Raw genomic sequence first — 18,603 nt, forward strand, 5'->3', positions numbered from 1 at the left:
AGCGGAGAAAGCAAGAGACACACTTTTTTCTTGTTTATTTGGTAAACAGACAATGCAGTTTCAGTTAAGTTGTAATTTTTTAGAAACCTTGTTTTTAGTTTCATTTCACTACATGGAAATCTTTGTTTCAATCCTAGTTTTCATTATTTTGTTTACTGTCCATAATGACCATGCTTAGGATAATGGAAACATGGCATGAGAAACGACAAAAGATGGAAACAATTAGAACACACCACAGGCATATCGTGTTCCGTGGCCATTTGGCCAAATTTAGCGACTGGGCTGGGGGGAAAGGCAGTCTTATGAAAACAGCACCGATCATATTCATGAGCTGCTTTCCCCCCCCCCCCCCCCAACAGTTTCAATTCCTCATACAGATTAAAAAGCAGCTGCAGTCATTCAGTCTGAGAACAAATGTGATACTTTGCATAGGAGATGAATGTGTAGAAGCCGCAAGAGTACAAACCAACAACCACATCCAAATGGGCAGCAGCAGCTCAGCTCACAGACTCTGCTGCTATAAATAGCACATACTGTAAGATCATACCATATATTTAAACAGCTGCGCTTTCCTGATGTGATAAATATGAACAGTGAAACCCCACATATTCATGTTTGGCAGTCGCAAATTTGCTGATTCACATATTTTTATGCTCAAAGCCACATATTTTTTTATATTGCTGCCATCTTGTGGCATCTATAGGCTATTGCAAACCTTTTTGTTCGGGCACATATTTTCTATATTTGTGGCAGGGCTCTGTCCCTTAATCTTTGCATACAACTTATATCCATCCATTTATTTTGTATTGGGCTTATCCGCAATAGAGTTGTGATTGAGCTAGGTCCTATTCTGTCTGACTTTGGGAATGAGAAACGAGGAACAGCCCCCCGACTGGTCGCCAGAGAAACAACTATTCACACTCACATTCACACCGATAGACAATTTAGGGCTCTATTTTCATGACTCGCACAAGTCCAGATGTGCGCAGCCTGTATATTTAAAAAAAGGGTCTGTCTTCGCCTCGTGGGCATGAAAACAGGCAACTTTATTTGCCGCCAATCAAAGTGGCTTCTTTCATTCATTTTCTTTAAGTGACGCGTAATGACGGTCTCGCATGGAGAGAGCGATCCGTGCGTGACTGGAGCATTGTCACTTGGCTGGTGTGGCAAAAGACTGTGATTAAATACAGTATGAGTTGGATAATAACCACGGGCGACTTAAATACAGACGGCACGGTGGGCGACTGGTTAGAGCGTCAGCCTCACAGTTCTGAGGACCGGGGTTCAATCCGTGGCCTCGCCTGTGTGGAGTTTGCATGTTCTCCCCGTGCCTACGTGGGTTTTCTCCGGGCACTCCGGTTTCCTCCCACATCCCAAAAACATGCACGAATTGGAGACTCTAAATTGCCCGTAGGTTTGACTGTGAGTGTGAATGGTTGTTTGTTTCTATGTGCCCTGCGATTGGCTGGCAACCAGTTCAGGGTGTACCCCGCCTCCTGCCCGATGACAGCTGGGATAGGCTCCAGCACGCCCGCGACCCTAGTGAGGAGAAGTGGCTCAGAAAATGGATGGATGGATGGACTTAAATACATTATTGTCCAGGGACCTCATGAATCTATCCCTATCCATGCATGAAAAATGTATGCTCGTGACGGTTTATTTTAAACCATGGGTCACATTCCTTTTCCTATAATCCAGGTCACAGAATGTTTCTTTCAAGATGGCACAAAGAAGAAGTCAATTCTGCAGATCACAGCTGTGCCAGTGACAAGCCAGGGCAGGCATTTTTCTCGCTCAACGCACCGTCACGCATCTCGAGTGGAGGTCATGGAAAAATATCCAAGTGTGTGCATGGCTGCGATAGACAGAAATTCCCAAACCTTTTGGCAATGGGTGATTGGACTGTTTTTACCCTCCCCCTATCAGCACTGCACAAACCCCCAAATTACAGTGCTCTGAAGTACATATCTAAAGTTCCTGATTTATACTGAGTGTGATGGCGTGGCATCCTGTGAGGGGAAGTTTATAAAAGAGCAGTGATTGTGTCCTTTTAAGGCAACATTCCTTATGAGAACAGCGATGAGGGCGACAATGCTATTTGCTCACAGACTCTACAAGTCTGAACTTAACCACAATCACCATTATGTGCTCACGGGCTTTAAAGCCGGTGAACTTGATGCTCATTAGAGAAAAACACAGTCGATCATAAGGACAATTTGCAACATTTCACAGAAAATAATTGCCTTTATATAGTTAAAAGGTGAATATTACCCACCCACCAGTTCCATTTCAGTTTTTATAGTGAGGGCTAAATATTTTGGTTGTTGTTTTTTTTTTCCATCATATAAGTTGGTCAGTCCCCTCCTTGAGCTGTCACCTTATCGTGGTGGAGCGTTTTGTGTGTCCCAATGATCCTAGGAGCTAAGTTGTCTGGGGCTTTATTCCCCTGGCAGGGTCATCCATGGAAAACAGGTCCTAGGTGAGGGACCAGACAAAGCACAGCTCCAAAAACCCATATGATAACAAACAATTCCGGAAGACCTTTTCCCTTGCCCAGACGCGGTTCACCGGGGCCCCCCTCTGGAGCTAGGCCTGGAGGTGGGGCTCGAAGGCGAGCGCCTGGTGGCCGGGCCTGGACCCATGGGGCCTGGCCGGGCAGAGCACGAAAGGGTAACGTGGGTCCTCCTTCCCATGGGCTCACCACCTGTGGGAGGGGCCAAAGGGGTCGGGTGCAGTGCGAGCTGGGCAGTGGCCTCCCTCTGCCTTCGGGTGGGGGTACGGGTTCTGACTGTTGTTTGTGCCTATGCACCAAACAAAAGTTCAGAGGACAGAGCCTCGGGATTGGCAGACTGCGGTGGTGGTCCCCCTTTTTAAGAAGGGGAAAGGAAGGTGTGTTCCAACTACAGGGGGATCGCACTCCTCAGCCTCCCTGCTAAGGTCTAGTCAGGGGTGCTGGAGAAGAGGGTCTGTCGGGAAGTCAAATCTCAGATTCAGGAGGAGCAGTGTGGTTTTTGTCCTTGCCGTGGAACAGTGAACCAGCTCTACACCCTCAGTGGGGTCCTCGAGGGTGCATGGGATTTTGCCCAACCAGTCTACATGTGTTTTGTGGACTTGGAGAAGGCGTTCGACCGTGTCCCTTGGGGAGTCCTGTGGGGGTTCGGTACTTGCTTCGGAAGTACCGAACCTCCTGATACGGGCTGTTCGGTCCCTGTACGACCGGTGTCAGAGCTTGGTACGCAGTAAGTCGGACTCGTTTCCGGTGAGGGTTGGAGTCCGCCAAGGCTGCCTTTTGTCACCGATTCTGTTCATAACTTTTATATACAGAATTTCTAGGCGCAACCGAGGCGTAGAGGGGGTCCGGTTTGGTGGCCTCAGAATTGCATCTCTGCTTTTTGCAGATGATGTGGTTCTGTTCGCTTCATCAAGCGGTGATCTCCAATTCTCACTGGAGCGGTTTGCAGCCAAGTGTGAAGCGGCTGGCATGAGAATCAGCACCTCCAAATCTGAGACCGTGGTCCTCAGTCGGAAAAGGGTGGAGTGCCCTCTCCGGGTCGGGGATGAGATCCTGCCCCAAGTGGAGGAGTTCAAGTATCTTGGGGTCTTGTTCACGAGTGAGGGAAGAATGGAACGGGAGATCGACAGGCGGATCGGTGCAGCGTCTGATGCAGACTTTGTATCAGTCCGTTGTGGTAAAGAAGGAGCTAAGCCGAAAGGCTAAGCTCTCGATTTACCGGTCGATCTACGTTCCTACCCTCACCTATGGTCACGAGCTGTGGGTCGTGACCGAAAGAACAAGATCCCGGATACAAGTGGAGAAGCTGAGTCCTACGGGAGTATCTCAAAGTAGAGCCGCTGCTCCTCCACATCGAGATTGGTGGATGGATGGATGAAAACACCCTAAAAGTGTTACGCTTACCAGTTCAACCCAAATTGCTCTGGGAAAAATATGCCTCAAAAATCAACAAAACTTGTAGTTCAAAACGTCCCAGTAATGGAAAATCGGATAATTGGAAATTGAATCATCAAATGCTATGGAATCTTATTGGGACACAGAAAAGAGTCTGGCTTCTCAGTTGACTTTGGGCGAGAGACGGGGGAAACTTTGAACTGGTCGCCAGCTAATCGCAGGTCACATATACAAACAAACATTCACGCTCACAGTATGGACACTTTTCACCAAACATGGATGTTTGCATGTGAGGAAGATAGTGATATACTATATCACAGTATATTTATTCAGTTGTTTTTTTTTGAACCACCAATTATTTTTTAGGTCGATGTTAAATATTGTGATCCAGAATGCTCCACAGCAAATGAAACGTCAATTTTACAGATGTCATGTCTGTTTGCCAGTGTAACACATACTGTAGTGGTATCAGTCATAGTAAAGATAATTACAAACACCAACTTGAGATTTGAAACCTTCTTTTGAACGGTCTACCCCATAGTGAGCTCAGTACATATGAGCAATACAGTCGATTAAAATATGAATAAAATACTAATGACAATATTTTACCAAATAGGTTCCCCAGCCCTGCTGTTATGGTTATTGTTTTCTTTTTTTTTATGGGTTCAAATAAATAAATTCTGATAAAAAAAAAAAAATCTTGAGTGAGTTAATCAGATAAAAAATGCTATGGGATGGAATGTAACTAATCAGATGAATCCATCATAAAATTTTGCAGTTTCACTGGGTTACACAATATCTAAAGCCATTAAGGTGACAATAATTTAAACATAGTAGTCACAGGAAGACATTATTTACTTTCCATTTTACTTTCCATATTAGTTCCTACTTCTGCAAAACCTCATGTGAACATCCCACACCACTGCAGGTTTGATTTGTCTATTTTTTTTTTTTTTTTTAATTTTGTGATCATTTGTGCATAATTTCAAAACCTGTCACATACTTGTGATGGCCGATAGTCTCATAGTCTTTTACAACCACGTCGATGAATGAAGACGTGTCCAAGGCCAAGCCCTTTAAATCAAATTCCAGCCCCTGCAATGAGAAAAAAATATGTCTGTTTAGCAAAGATGCTCTTCTACAAAAGGAGTCAAGTCTTCATTTCATTAGACTATAAGTCTCACACAGCTGACGTGAACTGCACTCACTTCATTCCACACGGGATTTAGCTCATTGTCAACAGCTTTGGTTTTCTTCTTTTCACCTAAAATCACAAAGTTAACCTCGTTGGAAAAAGAATTGCGGCATTATGCAACGGTGAAATCGGTACAGACACGATAGAGGAAACTCATTTTTCAAGTCATGAAATCACTTGAATAATTCTAAGTGGTATTATAAGTTGGTATTATATGTTAAATTCAGATCATTATTGTATATTATGGTGTGTAGCATCTCGTTCAGTGGTTCTGAACGAGGAAAGGAAAGGAAAAAAATATATATATATTTACTATTGTAAACCACTGTAACATCATGCACAGTTTGAACATTAACAAGGTAATTAAATATAGGACAATTAAAAAAAACTATACTTGATGATTCTATTAAAATGCATCACACATCAATGTTAAACAAAATATTTAAATCAACATTCAGAAACAAACAATTCGAAAGCAATTGTATCTAACTTGAAAGTTAAATACAACTGAACCGTACTTTGGAAAGGATTGTTTTGTGTGCCACTAGAGGGAGTCCACGTACCACTAGTGGTACACATACTACACATTGAGAATAAATTATTTAATTAACAAGGCCACAATGGCCAAAGGAGTTACTTCCCTTATCTTGGTCACAATATTCACTTGGAACTCAAGAAAAAGTTCCTTAAATTTAACTAAACATAACTAAAATATAGAATGACATAGACTACACTTTTGTAAAGATGAAATTAAATCTAATTATAGCATCTAATTAATAAAGCCATAATGGACAAACAGGTATTTACGTCATCATGATAACAATATTCACTTTAAACTCGAGCAAAATATCCATAAACTGCATAAACTGTACATTAAAGGTAACTAAAAGGTAGGATGATATACTTACAAAAAAAAAAAATCAAACGCCAGGGTTAAGTTATTGATACACCACCTTTCCCCTATGTAAAGTCATTCATAATATCTCACCTCTAAACACAACAGAAGCAAATGGATCAGGGTTGCCCAGTTTCTTTTTGGGGATCCCGCACGCAGACTCAACAATTACCCGCAACATGTTTGAGAGTAAGTCTACAATGTATTCTCAGAGGAGGAGGACCATATTCCTTAGAGTCGAGTAAAAGGACTTAAAGAAACAGAAGTGAAGAGGAGACTACAGGAGGAGGAGGAGGAAGGGGAGGAGGGCGACCTCGTTTGTGAGTCACAACAGGCTGACTAAAGCAAAGCAACCAATAAAATAGTACTTCACTAGAACTGTACTTCACCTCAGTATTTATTTTTCTGACAACTCTTTACTTTTTTTCCCTTTATTTGAACAGATATCTGAACATACCCCTCCTTACTTTATCAAAATAGGCGTGTTACTTTCTCCAACCTCCATGGGTGTGTGTGTGTGTGGGGGGGGGGGTAAACCACAGTTGAGATTATGATTGATTGAGGTTTTTGGGACCGAAATACAAAAAAAAAAAGAAAAAAAATCAGGGACAGTGGTGACATGTTTTTGTTGTTTGATGATAATGCAACAGATTAATAGAAGCAAGATATTCCCCATCCATTGCCTTATTAAAGAAACGGTTTGACGTTTTCAGCTTCAAGAATGATTAGTGGTGAATTCTTCTAACCTTCAATAATTATGAGTCTAATCTGAAAAATCACATACCGTTGATAGCGTTAGCTAATTTAGCATTTTTTAGTTCGTCCGTTCACAACGTGTAATGTATCTTTTTCAGTAATGATGAGCTAATTCAGCATTTTTGTTATTACTCCCTTTACAACATGATGTATATTTTTGGGGCTTATCATACGTTGTTTTAGCATTTTTTAAATTATTTTTTATTTCTTTGTCAGTCAGCCCACAATGTGAGGTGATTTTTTTTCCGTTGTTATCATTAGCTATCTTATTTAGCTTTTTGTTGTTGTCAGGTAGTCCACAACGTTTTTCAGTTGTCTTGAGCTAATTTAGCTTTTTTTTTGTTAGCATAAAAGCCTGAGCCAATGTGAGCTCGGTAGCTCAAGTTAAAACGTCGAGAGAGAAAAATATAATCTAACTTTTTTGTTGTGCTATTTCACTTGAGTACATTTCAGAGTCTATACTTTGACTTTAGTAAAAGAGTGGAATATTTTTTTACTAGTCATTTTTTAACTCCAGTACCTCCAATTCAGTACAGAGTGAATACTTTTGGCACATCTTCAATAAAACAATACAAACATAATAATAAATACCAATATAGCGTCCTACGCCTCCTGTTTATCGTTACATTTTCTATTAAGCTTCTTGTTTTTGTTTAACCCTGTTTTTGTTACGCTATTGCTGCAATTAGAATTCCCTCGCGCCTCCCAGTGGTGATATGCTGCGTTCTAGGACTATGAGAAATATGATATTTTCTACACTTACAGCGATAAAACGCGCACACACGTCTACCTTTCCGTAAACTACAGATATATATACTTGATTCGATGTAAAACTATCACTAAATACAAAGTCTATTATCATATTCGTGGATGGGCACCAGCGAATCACTGTAATAATTCCGAGTCTACTCGAAGGCGTCCATAACGTCTCTCACAACCTTCCTGCTCTTTGAGGCAAACGTTACAATTACTGTAAATTATCTCTCATCTTCGCCGAAGAGGTCGATTAAATCGACCTGCTACGCGTTTGCCACAACATTATACCCCCTTTTCTTGTATTTTATGACAGGTAACCGCATTTTTGGGGGGTCATATTACTGGGACAATTACAAAAAATATATATATACATTTTAAACGTAAACACGTAGTTTAAGCTAGCTACCATTGTAACGTACAGTAGTGCTCTGTTATCTTAAATTTATTTTGGGATTCTTTGATATATTATTGAAGTTTCTCTTGGGGGAAAAATGCAGCAACGAGTTATAACACCAATTATGAGCAGGAAGCTTGGAACATTTTTAAAGGCTTGTGCTGCAGTTAGTACATATTAGAATGTACTCAGCTATATAGCTACTAGTTTTCTTCTCTCATTCCTGTGTATTGAAAATATTTTTTCTTTTGCAATCAACAAGTAGGAGATGTCCTGCGACAAACGTATGAATCTGTGGGAAAAGCCCAATCCATCTCTCAGTAGGAGCGTCAATCTGAAGGAGTGGACCATCATGTCTACTGCAAAGGTATCTGATTTATTTTTACCCCACACAAAAATCAGATTTCAAGTTTAGTTCTGAGCGTTAACACTGCATCACTGTCCGTGAAAATAATGCAAATATGTGTGTGAAATGCGTGGTCCTTGTTAGAGAACAGCAAGTTGTGCAAAAAAAAAAGTTAAACATTGAATTAAACACGATAGCCTTCCACTCTGCCTTTCTTGTGGAAAACAATGTGAAAATGATTGCGCTCATGTTGCCTGTTTCTTAGAAGTAAAGGTCACTAGTCACTTTTTAAAAATAGTCACTTCGAGAGGTAGAAAAAGTCGCTAAATTCAGCGACCAAATTGCTGACTTGCTTTTGGAGACTAACTCCTCTCTGTTTGCAGCTATGTTGTTAGTGGAAGCAGAGGTCAGTGGCAACCCACTTTGAACTACAGAAGCTGCAAAAACAAAAAAGCAAACAATCGTCCTGATACGTAAACTCGATGGATAATATTGATTGGCAGACGCGATTAGCGTCGCAGACATCGTGTTGTCAGTGCTTTTAACACTAGAATCGATCAGTTTGAACAGTGAAGGCACATGACGTGATCATTGGCCTGCATAGAACACACTCAAGAGGCTCTGTGTAAACGTATTGATTCATTCTTGTGTTTGCATTCATTAACTATCCAGGCAATAATGCTGACTCTGTGTTGTAATGTCCAGCTAATGTTGCCCAGCTGTGAGGCTGTTTTCCTCAAATGCTGGCCTCCGCTTTAATGGAAACCAGTTCACACCACTAGATGGTAGTCTCGTTTTTTAAAAATATGTTTCTATACACTCCTGTATTGGCATGAGCCAGCAAAAAGATTACATAGAGCATGATTGGAGTGATTTGTAGCAATTTCACAAACAGTCAGATTTCGATCTGGCCTGAAAACCTGATTGTTCACTGCTGCGTTTTCAGGACTCAAAAGTATTATTTCACCATTTTCTTTTTTGTGTGTGATTTTAGCTTGATTTGCATCCTTTAATGCTGTGTTTCTCCGATTTCTGACACCAAGTACGATCTAAAAAAATGCTTTGCTCTTCAAGTGCCACCATCATAACCAACATTAAAATGCAGTAGCCCAATTTTTCATCAAAAACGAGAGGTTTTATTCCTAGAAGGTATAGATACTCTAACTTGATGCACAGTTTCAACATTAACAATGCCCTTAATTATAGGGGGGAAATACATAATGATTACATTAAAAGGTATTGCACATATTTGAAACCTAAATAAAAGTTTACACTCAAATGATTCTTGAAAGATTACATGCAAATGTATGGTACTTACTATAGTAGAAATTATAAATACAAGTGAAATCTCTATTGATTTATCTTGTGTATGAATGTGTCTATACAAATAAACTTGACTTCCTTCATGGTGGCATGTTAGCCATTATTTAGTAATTTGTTCTTTCAGACATAATATACAATGTTTTTGCTTGTTTGTTTGTTTTTTAATGTTTTAGGATGATGCTTCAGATGAGCAGTTCTCAAGTGATGTTGCAATGCTCCAAAAGTGTCTCAAAAATGTACGTAACGTTTTGCTTTATATCAGGCGTGGGCAACCTAATAATAATAATAATACTCATTGCCTTAGTATTTTTTTCGGAAAACAAGACAAATAAAAAACAAAAAACAAAAAAAAAACAAGAAGATTGCCTCGATTCAGCCTTTCGATATTACCATGACCTGGATGACTGAGCGACACAGACAATAAAAAAGCAATTATTAGCAAGCACATTGGTGCTATGCTAACACATAATGGAAAATGCCATAGACATGCTCAGGATTAGCATCGATAATTGCTATTTATAACAATTTAAGAAACAAATATTTGAACACAAACTGTGGAATAACACATGTAGACAGATACTGTAACAATACTCACAGTCATATATTCTTTTATCCTCTGCGAAAAACTAACAATATTATTGTACCTTACTGAGTCACTGAGAGTAGTGATGATACTTGTTGTGTTTGTAGGACAGTATTATACTGCACCCAGGTGGCCAAGGCAGGCACACCAGAAGGAACAGCACAATAAATTAAATTGAAGTGATGCACAAACTGATTAATTATTTCAATTCCATTCATTCATGATTACATTCTTCATAATTACATAATTATGTTGTTACTCATGTTTTGTTTTTTAAAAGTACAATATAATAGAGTCCTAGTTTCCTTATCAAAAACACACATTTTTCCTTAGATTTTTTTGGGGTGGGGGTGGTGGGGGGGTCAGGGATTAATGTCACTTCTATTATTTTCCATGACGAAAGATGATTTATAATATGAGGATTTTGAGTCGCAAGCCTGTTTACGGATCGCATTAAACTTGTATCTCATGGCGCCACTGTAGTTGAGTGCACAGATGCACACTGAACAAAAAAAGCACTTAATTTGATTATTTACAGCACATTGGTTGCACATGATTAAAATGTGGTAAACTAACGTAATTTTCCCCTCTTCTCCTTAAAAATAATAGAATAACACATGTATGTTAAGCACACTATTGTCATGTGCTACTGATGTACATATTCAAATTAAGCGAATTCAACGGATGTTTTCTTCGGTGTAGTTGCTGATTCTTTTTTCTTTTGGGAGCATTTTTACACGCTACCTCACTGCCTTCTTATTATGTACTTCTCATTGTCGGTTTCACTTGTCCCTCTCCCCGAAACCAAGGCCTTGGCCAAGAACCACCAGTGGCTGGCTTATGACCAGCAACGAGAAGCCTATGTTAGGACAGTCGTGGACAGAATGCTGGGGCTGGACAAGCAGCTGGACCAGGCCGTCCGGGCCCAGTTATCGCAGCACAATAAGGAGCATTCAGAGGGTAAGACACAAGGCGAAGTGTCACCAAACGCGGAACCCGCCGCACGGCGACAACAACGAGATCTGTTAAGATGTTTGTGTTTGTGTTCCTGCTCGCAGCAGAGGAGAGAGTAAGCCAGATGAAGGAGCACTTTGAAAGCCTGGTGGTGATTGGTCGAGACAACCTGGTGATACTCAAGCAACAGCTCGACGTCACCCTCCATGACCTGGCAAACGCCAAAATTAGGTGCGTCATTGGAAACATTAATGGCGCGATCCACAGTACAGGATTTTTATGCAGACAGGTGCATCTTATATATGAAAATACTGTGTGGAGAGGTGTGTTTATTTCAGTAGTTCATCCATCAATCCAGCCATCCATTTTCTTCACCGCTTATCCTCACTAGGGTCGTGGGCATGCTGGAGCCTATCCCAGCTATCTTCGGGCGTTGAGGCGGGGTACACCCTGAACCGGTCACCAGCCAATCGCAGGGCACACATAAACAAACAACCATTCGTACTCACATTCACAATTTAGAGTCTTCAGTCAACCTAACAAGCATATTTTTGGGATGTGGGAGGAAAGCGGAGTACCCGGAGAAAACCCACGCAGGCACGGGGAGAACATGCAAACTCCACACAGGCGGCGCCGGGATTTGAACCCCGGTCCTCAGAACTGTGAGGCAGATGTGCTCGTCCACCGTGCCGCCTTCAGTAGTTCAATTCAAAGTAATTCTCATATTTTATATACATGGTGAGTCAAAAGTAGTTTATATACGTTTTTCTTTCCCATTTTTATCTTCAGATCTGCTTTTTTCTGGCATCTTTTCACTCCATCCTGACAATCCTTGCCTCCTTCGTCCCTTCCTTCTCAGACCCGCTTTTTATTCATTCATCTTTGCTTCTTTTCTTCTTTCCTTGGCTTAATTGTACTTTTCTGCCTTCTGTCTGTCCTTCTACCTCACACCTGCTGTGTTCTTTTTTCTTCCATCCTACTTTTATTCTTTCCCCTTCCTTCCTTCCTTCCTTCCTTCCTTCCTTCCTTCCTTCCTTCCTTCCTTCCTTCCTTCCTTCCTTCCTTCCTTCCTTCCTTCCTTCCTTCCTTCCTTCAGACCCACTATATTTACATCCTATGCTAAAACCTACTTTTCTGTCCTACCTTTGTTTCTAACTACTCTCCTTCCTTTCTGACCTTTTTCCTGCATTCCTTTTTTACCTGACTGATTTTTTTCCTGGTATCTTTTCCTTCCTGACCTCCTCCCTTACTGTCTTCCTTCACTCAAACCTACTTTTTATTCATCCTTACATCCTGCCTTCTTTTGCTTAAACCTGTTTTTCTGACTCTATACCTTCCTTCCCTCCTTCATCACACCTATTCTTTTCCATGCTTTCTTACATCCTTGCTTCCGTCGTTCAAATCTGTCTTCCTCCCTCACCTTCTTTCCACCTCAGACCTGCTTTTTTTACTTTCCTTCATTCCATCAGACCATCCTTTCTTCTTTCACTCAGACCCACCTTTTATTTTGTATCCTTCCTATCTCTGCTTGAAACTCCTTTTCTACTTTCCCTCCTTTGGTACCTGTCCAATACTGCTTTAGAATCCACTTTCTTTGTTTTTGACTCAAATTATTTGGCATTATTCAGGGTAGCTGTAAAAGTATAAGTTAATTAAAAGATGTATCCACTTTGTACAACCATACACACACTCACTGTAGATTCATTAACCAAATAGGAATTAAAAACATACTTATTAATAATAATTTACTTATTTCTATATTTATTTTTTATGCAATCTTCAAATTTCTTGAAATGTTGATTTATGGGTTTTCGAAGGCTGTAGGCTATAATCATCAACATTATACAAAATGAAACATGATATAATACTGTGGTGAGTCAACATGATATATGAGTGTCAAATGAATGTGCAGGTACGAGGAAAAGGAGATTGAAGCCAATGACCTCAAGCAGCAGCTTCAGCGTTGCGCCGTGGAGAAAGAGCAGATGATGGACGAGATGAAAGCGCTCCAGTGGAAACTGGACGAGGAGAAGCGGCGCACCGCTAATTTGGAAAAACAGGTGCGCTGGAGCTTCTACCACAATTGGTAGACTAACCATTTTTTCTGTATCCTGGTGTAAATGTATGTATGTAAGGGACCTGCACATGACCGCACATCGTTTTCCCCCAAACCTCACACTGTAGCATTGCTTGGAAAGTTCAAAAATAAATTAGCTGCCATCACCAGTCTCACCAATCGACACGGAATTGGGCAGATATGTCTATCACAATAGGACGCACACAAAAGTCTTAATCACTTATGTCCGAAATTGAATAGGAAGGTCGGCCATTTTGGACAATTCCCACTGCTTGTACTTTGATGGACTCCTACTAGGGAATTCACCCAAATGTGCCCCAATTGGCAGCAGGTGTCCTAGACAAATGGATGATGCTAATTGTTTTTTTGCGTACGCCATGTAATATGAAGCATGGCGTCAAAGTTTGATGATCATTTCAAGAATTCGTCAAGTAAAGGGTAGTGCAAGGGCCTGTTCATTGCTGTTCAAAGCTTTAATTTGTATTATTGTTAACTGCTATTTGTGGGAAATAGGCAAGGAGCCCCACTGCAAATAGAAAAAAAAGAAAGTAATTCACACTCCCCTTAAACACTTGAATATCGTTTCAAACTCCTCTTACATTAGCCTTGAAATATAAATGGTTTACAGATGTTTTTTAGGTTTTTTTTAGTTCCACATGAAAATACAAAGCTGTTTCACTTTAACGTACTGTCCGACTGTAACACCAATCACGACGTTCCTATTTAGCCAGCACTTTGGCACCATCGTCTGGCATTTTATGGTGTGACAGATAGAGCACAAAAAAAACGCAAATAGGTGAATTTGTGAAGAGCGAACCGCGGCTAGGCGGGGGTTCTTTAATTCTTATAAAACCTTTAGTAACTGTAGATACAGGAATACTTAACTGTCATACACATTTAAAAGTATGGTATGTTACCAACGTATTAAAAAAAATAAATAAAACTTAACTCCTCACCCTTAGATGAACCGTGACAGCGTTGTAACGAAGTGGAGACGGAGGCAGGCTGAGAGTCCGCTGCATGCATTGCTTTTAACTCATACTAGTGTAAAAATAAGATGGTCACCTTATAATAAAACTGCCTCGCAGTTCAGAGGTCGTGGGTCTGGGCTCCAGCCTTGCTGTGTGGCGTTTGTATGTTCGCCCTTTGTCTGCGTGGGTTTTCTCTGAGTACTCCGGTTTCCTCCCGTAATCCAAGGATGACAGGTTAATTAAACACTAAATTATCCGTAGGTGTGAATGGTTGTTTGTCTGTATGTGCCCTGGCTGGCGACCAGTTGAGGGTATACCCCGCCTCTTGCCCAAAGTCAGCTGGGATAGGCTCCAGCAGACCCACGACCCTAGTGGGGATAAGCGGTACGGAGAATGGATGGATGGATGGATACTCACCCTTTAATGACCCGGGACAGCAGTGCAGTGACAAGTCAACTCAGAGGACGGAAGGAAGGAAAGAGTTCAGAAAAGGAGGGATTGTGGGGACAAAGGAAACAAGAGAGAAAAGTTTGTTCCAGCGAAAGAAGGATGAACGTAAGGTGAGTCCCTTCACATCAAGATGAACCCACAGCTGACTTTGCAACTTACCTTCCATTCTTCTTATTATTGATGTCTACTTCAAATAGTCGCTGAATGTATTATTATTATTTATTTTTGTTTTGTTTTGTTTTTTTGCGATTGTCCACTTCAGCTGCTTTCGGCCACATAGCCCGGTGTCCAGCAGGCCGAAGTCGGTTTAAAATCTACGTGAGAAGACGAGTGCTAATTGTTTGTTTTGGTCTCAGTCTTCTCTCTTTCAGAGCTTCATGATAAAGCGCAATAATGCCAGCCAGGACAAGATCGCAGACCTGGAGGGACAGGTATGACGCCTCCCTAAACCCGAGTACAAACATGAGGGAAACATTTGCCCACTCTGGTGAAATGCTTTTAGGTCCATAGTTCCTCCCAGGACCTTGAAGATGAAATGGAGAACTGTTCGTATTTGAAGAGACAGCTGGTCAGAGTTGTCAATATGCTGCGAAGAAGCGACGACCAACTGGCATGCTATGAAAAGGTTTGTTTCAATATTTTCTTATATACAGTACAGTGGTACCTTAATTTAGGAGTGCACAAACTTCCATTTATGAGCCATCGCGTGGTTGTTTTTCTTCTTTGTGTTGTGAGCCAAATTGGAGGTGCAACCTAAAGTCGTTTTTTCTGTGGTTGTATTAACTATTTCTGATCTCCTTTAATCAGAGAAACCAGCGGGAGGAAGACTACAGGAAGGAGGAGGAGGAGGAGGAGCCTATCTATGTAGAAATGAAACCCTGCTGGACATCATCGCCCAATGACAGTAGCTTGGATAGAAGCTCCCTGGACTGCCCCCGTTGTCAGATCCGGTGTCCTATCAGTCAGTACCGGCAGATGATGGACCACCTGGAAGTCTGCCTCAACTGAGCCAAGCCTCAAACACCCTGAGGTTTTCCAACTCTTCACGTTGGGAGTTGTTCCCTCGCTTGAGTTGTTCAAGTTTGGATGCGCACCCACTATCTTCTCTTGTGTTCTGTTCGTGCGCTTTAGTTGTCATTTAAAAAATGTATAAATCAATTTATATGACACTTTGACACGCCTCTGTTGGTCCTAGTCCCCATGCTATTCCTCACACTGATCAGATCAGATGAATAGCTCAAAACAGCTTGTCTCAGTTAATCCCTTTTCTGGACTATTTAAAGGCACAGATTATTGTGACATGGGACAATGACTGGGTAGGCAGTGGTGCATCATGCGTTAACAACGTAGCTCCTCAATCAAATAGAAGCAACAATAATATATGTTTTATTAATAAATTGATAATATTGCTACTGTCCAATTTAAACCACATGTTCAGAATTTTTTTTTTCTTAATAAAAAGGAAACACCTGCTGACACTAGCAATGAAACGCACAGCCTCTGTGAGAAATCCTGGCTCATACTGTCAACTTTACCTTGGACTCTGGCTCTCCTTTTACTACAGATTTTTTTTAAAAAGAAAAGAAAATTCACTTTTCTTTCATAGACAAATGCATTGGAAAGCTACACAGTTTATTTCAAATTCAAAACATACAAAGAAATGTATCACATTTGTGAATCATTTACAGAACGTGAAGAAAACTAAAAAGTAAAGAAAAGTAGTGGGCTTAATGTCTGCATTAAGTCCCCACTGAAGCTCCAGGTACCAAATGTACAGGCCGCCACAGAGGTCAAGGATTTCCAGATGTCATTCTGTTGATGCCATAACTCAGCTATCATTATCCGTGATGGGATTGACTCCCAGTCAAATGTCAAGTGGCTGGATTTGCACGGTAAGAAACCTGATGGGCTTTAAGATGCCTGCGTCACGGTCATAAGCGCACGCTGGGATCCCCTTAACCAGTAAGCCACTGGTTGCCGTCTGTTTCCCCGGCGGGAGAAAGCGGGAAATGGATAACGCCTCGGTAGGGGAGTCATACCGTCACATGTTCACTGCTCCTCCAAGAGCATCTTTGTGCAGCTTCACAACAGGATTCGAACTCAAGGAGTAAAAAAATGGGAGACAAAGACACCGTGGAGAAATTCTTGGACAACAACCTCCAGTTTGCCAAGGAGTACTACGACAAGAAGGTCAAAGCTGATGTCATTGCGCCCGCCTCCGACAACCAGGTGCAGGTCAAAGACCGGTCCTCGTATAAGGAAGCCACCACCATCCAGGAAGCAGAGTTCATGTTCGAGCTGGTCAAGGAGATGCAAGGTACTGGACCGCTGGAAAAGGCCCTGCACAAAGTCTTCAGGAGAATCGCGCTGCTGGTCCAGGCAGATTGCTGCAGCTACTTTGGCTACCGGGCGCGCAACAGGACACCCGAGCTGTCCACTGTCCTCTTCGACGTGACGTACAATTACCCCTTCGACAAGAACCTGGTCAACCCCAACGTGGAGATCGTTTTCCCCACGGACATGGGGATCGTCAGGTGGACAGCGCACTCCAAGAAGCCGCAGAATATTGCCGACCTGAACAAGGTGAGCTTGTCCAAAAAACGTTATTGCGAAATGGCGTCATTCGAGAGTTTACATCATCTTCTTCTGTGTGTGTACTTCCAGGACTCTCATTTCAGCGACTTTGTGGACAAACAAACCAAATACACCACCAAATTCATGATGACCGCTCCCATCTTGAGCGGAAAGGAGCCCATCGGCGTTGTCATGACGTTCAACAAGCAGGGCGCTGAAGCCTTCTCAAAGAGTGATCAGGAGGTGAGTGTACTGCACTCACTGGCCAGGCACAGAATGAGATTCAACACAAGAGTTGCATCAAAAATGAGCAGGAAGTACTAAGTCCTAACCATCAAGTTTTGAGCAAGTCCAAGGTTACTGTGGTAGAAGTCGACTCCCCACTAAATTTCAAACAAGTTGAGTCAATAGATTACTCGGGTTCATGACCCTGTAAAGTGAATTCAGAGAGTTGTTTCAGAATACATTCAACATTTTTTGAAAATAATTGCTGCAAACAAAGACTGAAAACTATGTAGTACTCAATTGTGATGAGAAGTTAGCTAGTAGGCAGCTTGCTAGCTAGTTACACCCTGAAAATAAAGCTTCCCTTCGGATAATCTGCTGGTGTGGTCACTTGAGTGCACGCATGTCACGCAGACAAAGACGAAAGAGCTCGGAAAAAAGAAGTCCAACTTGACAGCCAGTGTGTGGACAGGGTGTCTTGCGCTTTTGCGGCCACGTTTGAGCGCATCATTGTTGCAGCATGGAAAAGCCCCCGTGACATATATTCCAGGCATATATCTAACTTTATGCAGATATGTTTTTATGAAATACAAATTATCCAAATTTAATCAGGGCTTCGTCCATGGTACTTTCTTCATGAGGTGGCTTCTTCATAGCCTACTTGTGTGCTGGCAGGTTTGCACGCACTACACAAAACTGAACCGGTCTTTCAAAAACAAAACAAATGGTTATCTTGAAAATGCAGACTTTCAAATGTAAACTGACAAGACTTGTCAAGTCATGTAGTTCTAGTCAAAGCCAAGTCAGGTCTTATTAATACCAAGTCAAAGTCAAGTCAAGTCAACTCGTTAAGGTTTTAGCCAACCTAGTCCCAAGTCCTAAAATTGGCGGTTAACAGTCAGGTCCATAAATATTGGGACATTAACATAATTCTCATGTTTTTGTCTCTAAACACAACCACAACGGATTTGAAATGAACAAGATATTCTCGAACTACAGACTTTCACCTTTAATATAAGGGTATTTACATCCAAATTAGGTAAATGGTATGGGAATTACAACAGTTTGCACAACCCCAATTCCATTGATGTTGTGTTAAACATAAATAAAAACAGAATACAATGATTTGCAAAGCATGTTCAACCTATATTTAATTGAATACACTACAAAGACAAAATATTGAATGTTCAAACTGAT

General features: G+C 41.3%; 2 protein-coding genes across 4 annotated transcripts in view; one reads left to right on the forward strand and one right to left on the reverse strand.

Moving 5' to 3' along the window:
• Positions 1-6,300, reverse strand: part of myofl (myoferlin like) — a 33,393-nt gene extending 27,093 nt beyond the window's left edge. For 2 of the 3 annotated variants that reach the window (XM_061690941.1, XM_061690942.1), the window contains exons 1-3: positions 6,091-6,297; positions 5,116-5,171; positions 4,911-5,002 (exon numbers count right to left, since the gene is read on the reverse strand). In XM_061690941.1, the coding sequence (XP_061546925.1) occupies positions 4,911-5,002; positions 5,116-5,171; positions 6,091-6,178 (236 nt within the window). In that variant the 5' untranslated portion in view covers positions 6,179-6,297. Of the gene's footprint in view, positions 1-4,910; positions 5,003-5,115; positions 5,172-6,090 lie in introns of all 3 variants that reach the window. The other variant, XM_061690943.1, reaches the window with a different exon arrangement.
• A 1,871-nt stretch (positions 6,301-8,171) lies between these two features.
• On the forward strand, positions 8,172-15,615 carry LOC133410072 (centrosomal protein of 55 kDa-like). Its single transcript, XM_061690810.1, has 7 exons — positions 8,172-8,270; positions 10,965-11,115; positions 11,217-11,340; positions 13,022-13,169; positions 14,964-15,038; positions 15,110-15,232; positions 15,415-15,615. Exons 1-7 carry the CDS (start codon positions 8,172-8,174, stop codon positions 15,613-15,615), a joined length of 921 nt encoding a protein of 306 aa, XP_061546794.1.
• Positions 15,616-18,603: the final 2,988 nt, after the last annotated feature.

This window comes from Phycodurus eques, chromosome 11 (genome assembly GCF_024500275.1).
Source record: "Phycodurus eques isolate BA_2022a chromosome 11, UOR_Pequ_1.1, whole genome shotgun sequence".
NCBI classification, from domain to species: domain Eukaryota; kingdom Metazoa; phylum Chordata; class Actinopteri; order Syngnathiformes; family Syngnathidae; genus Phycodurus; species Phycodurus eques.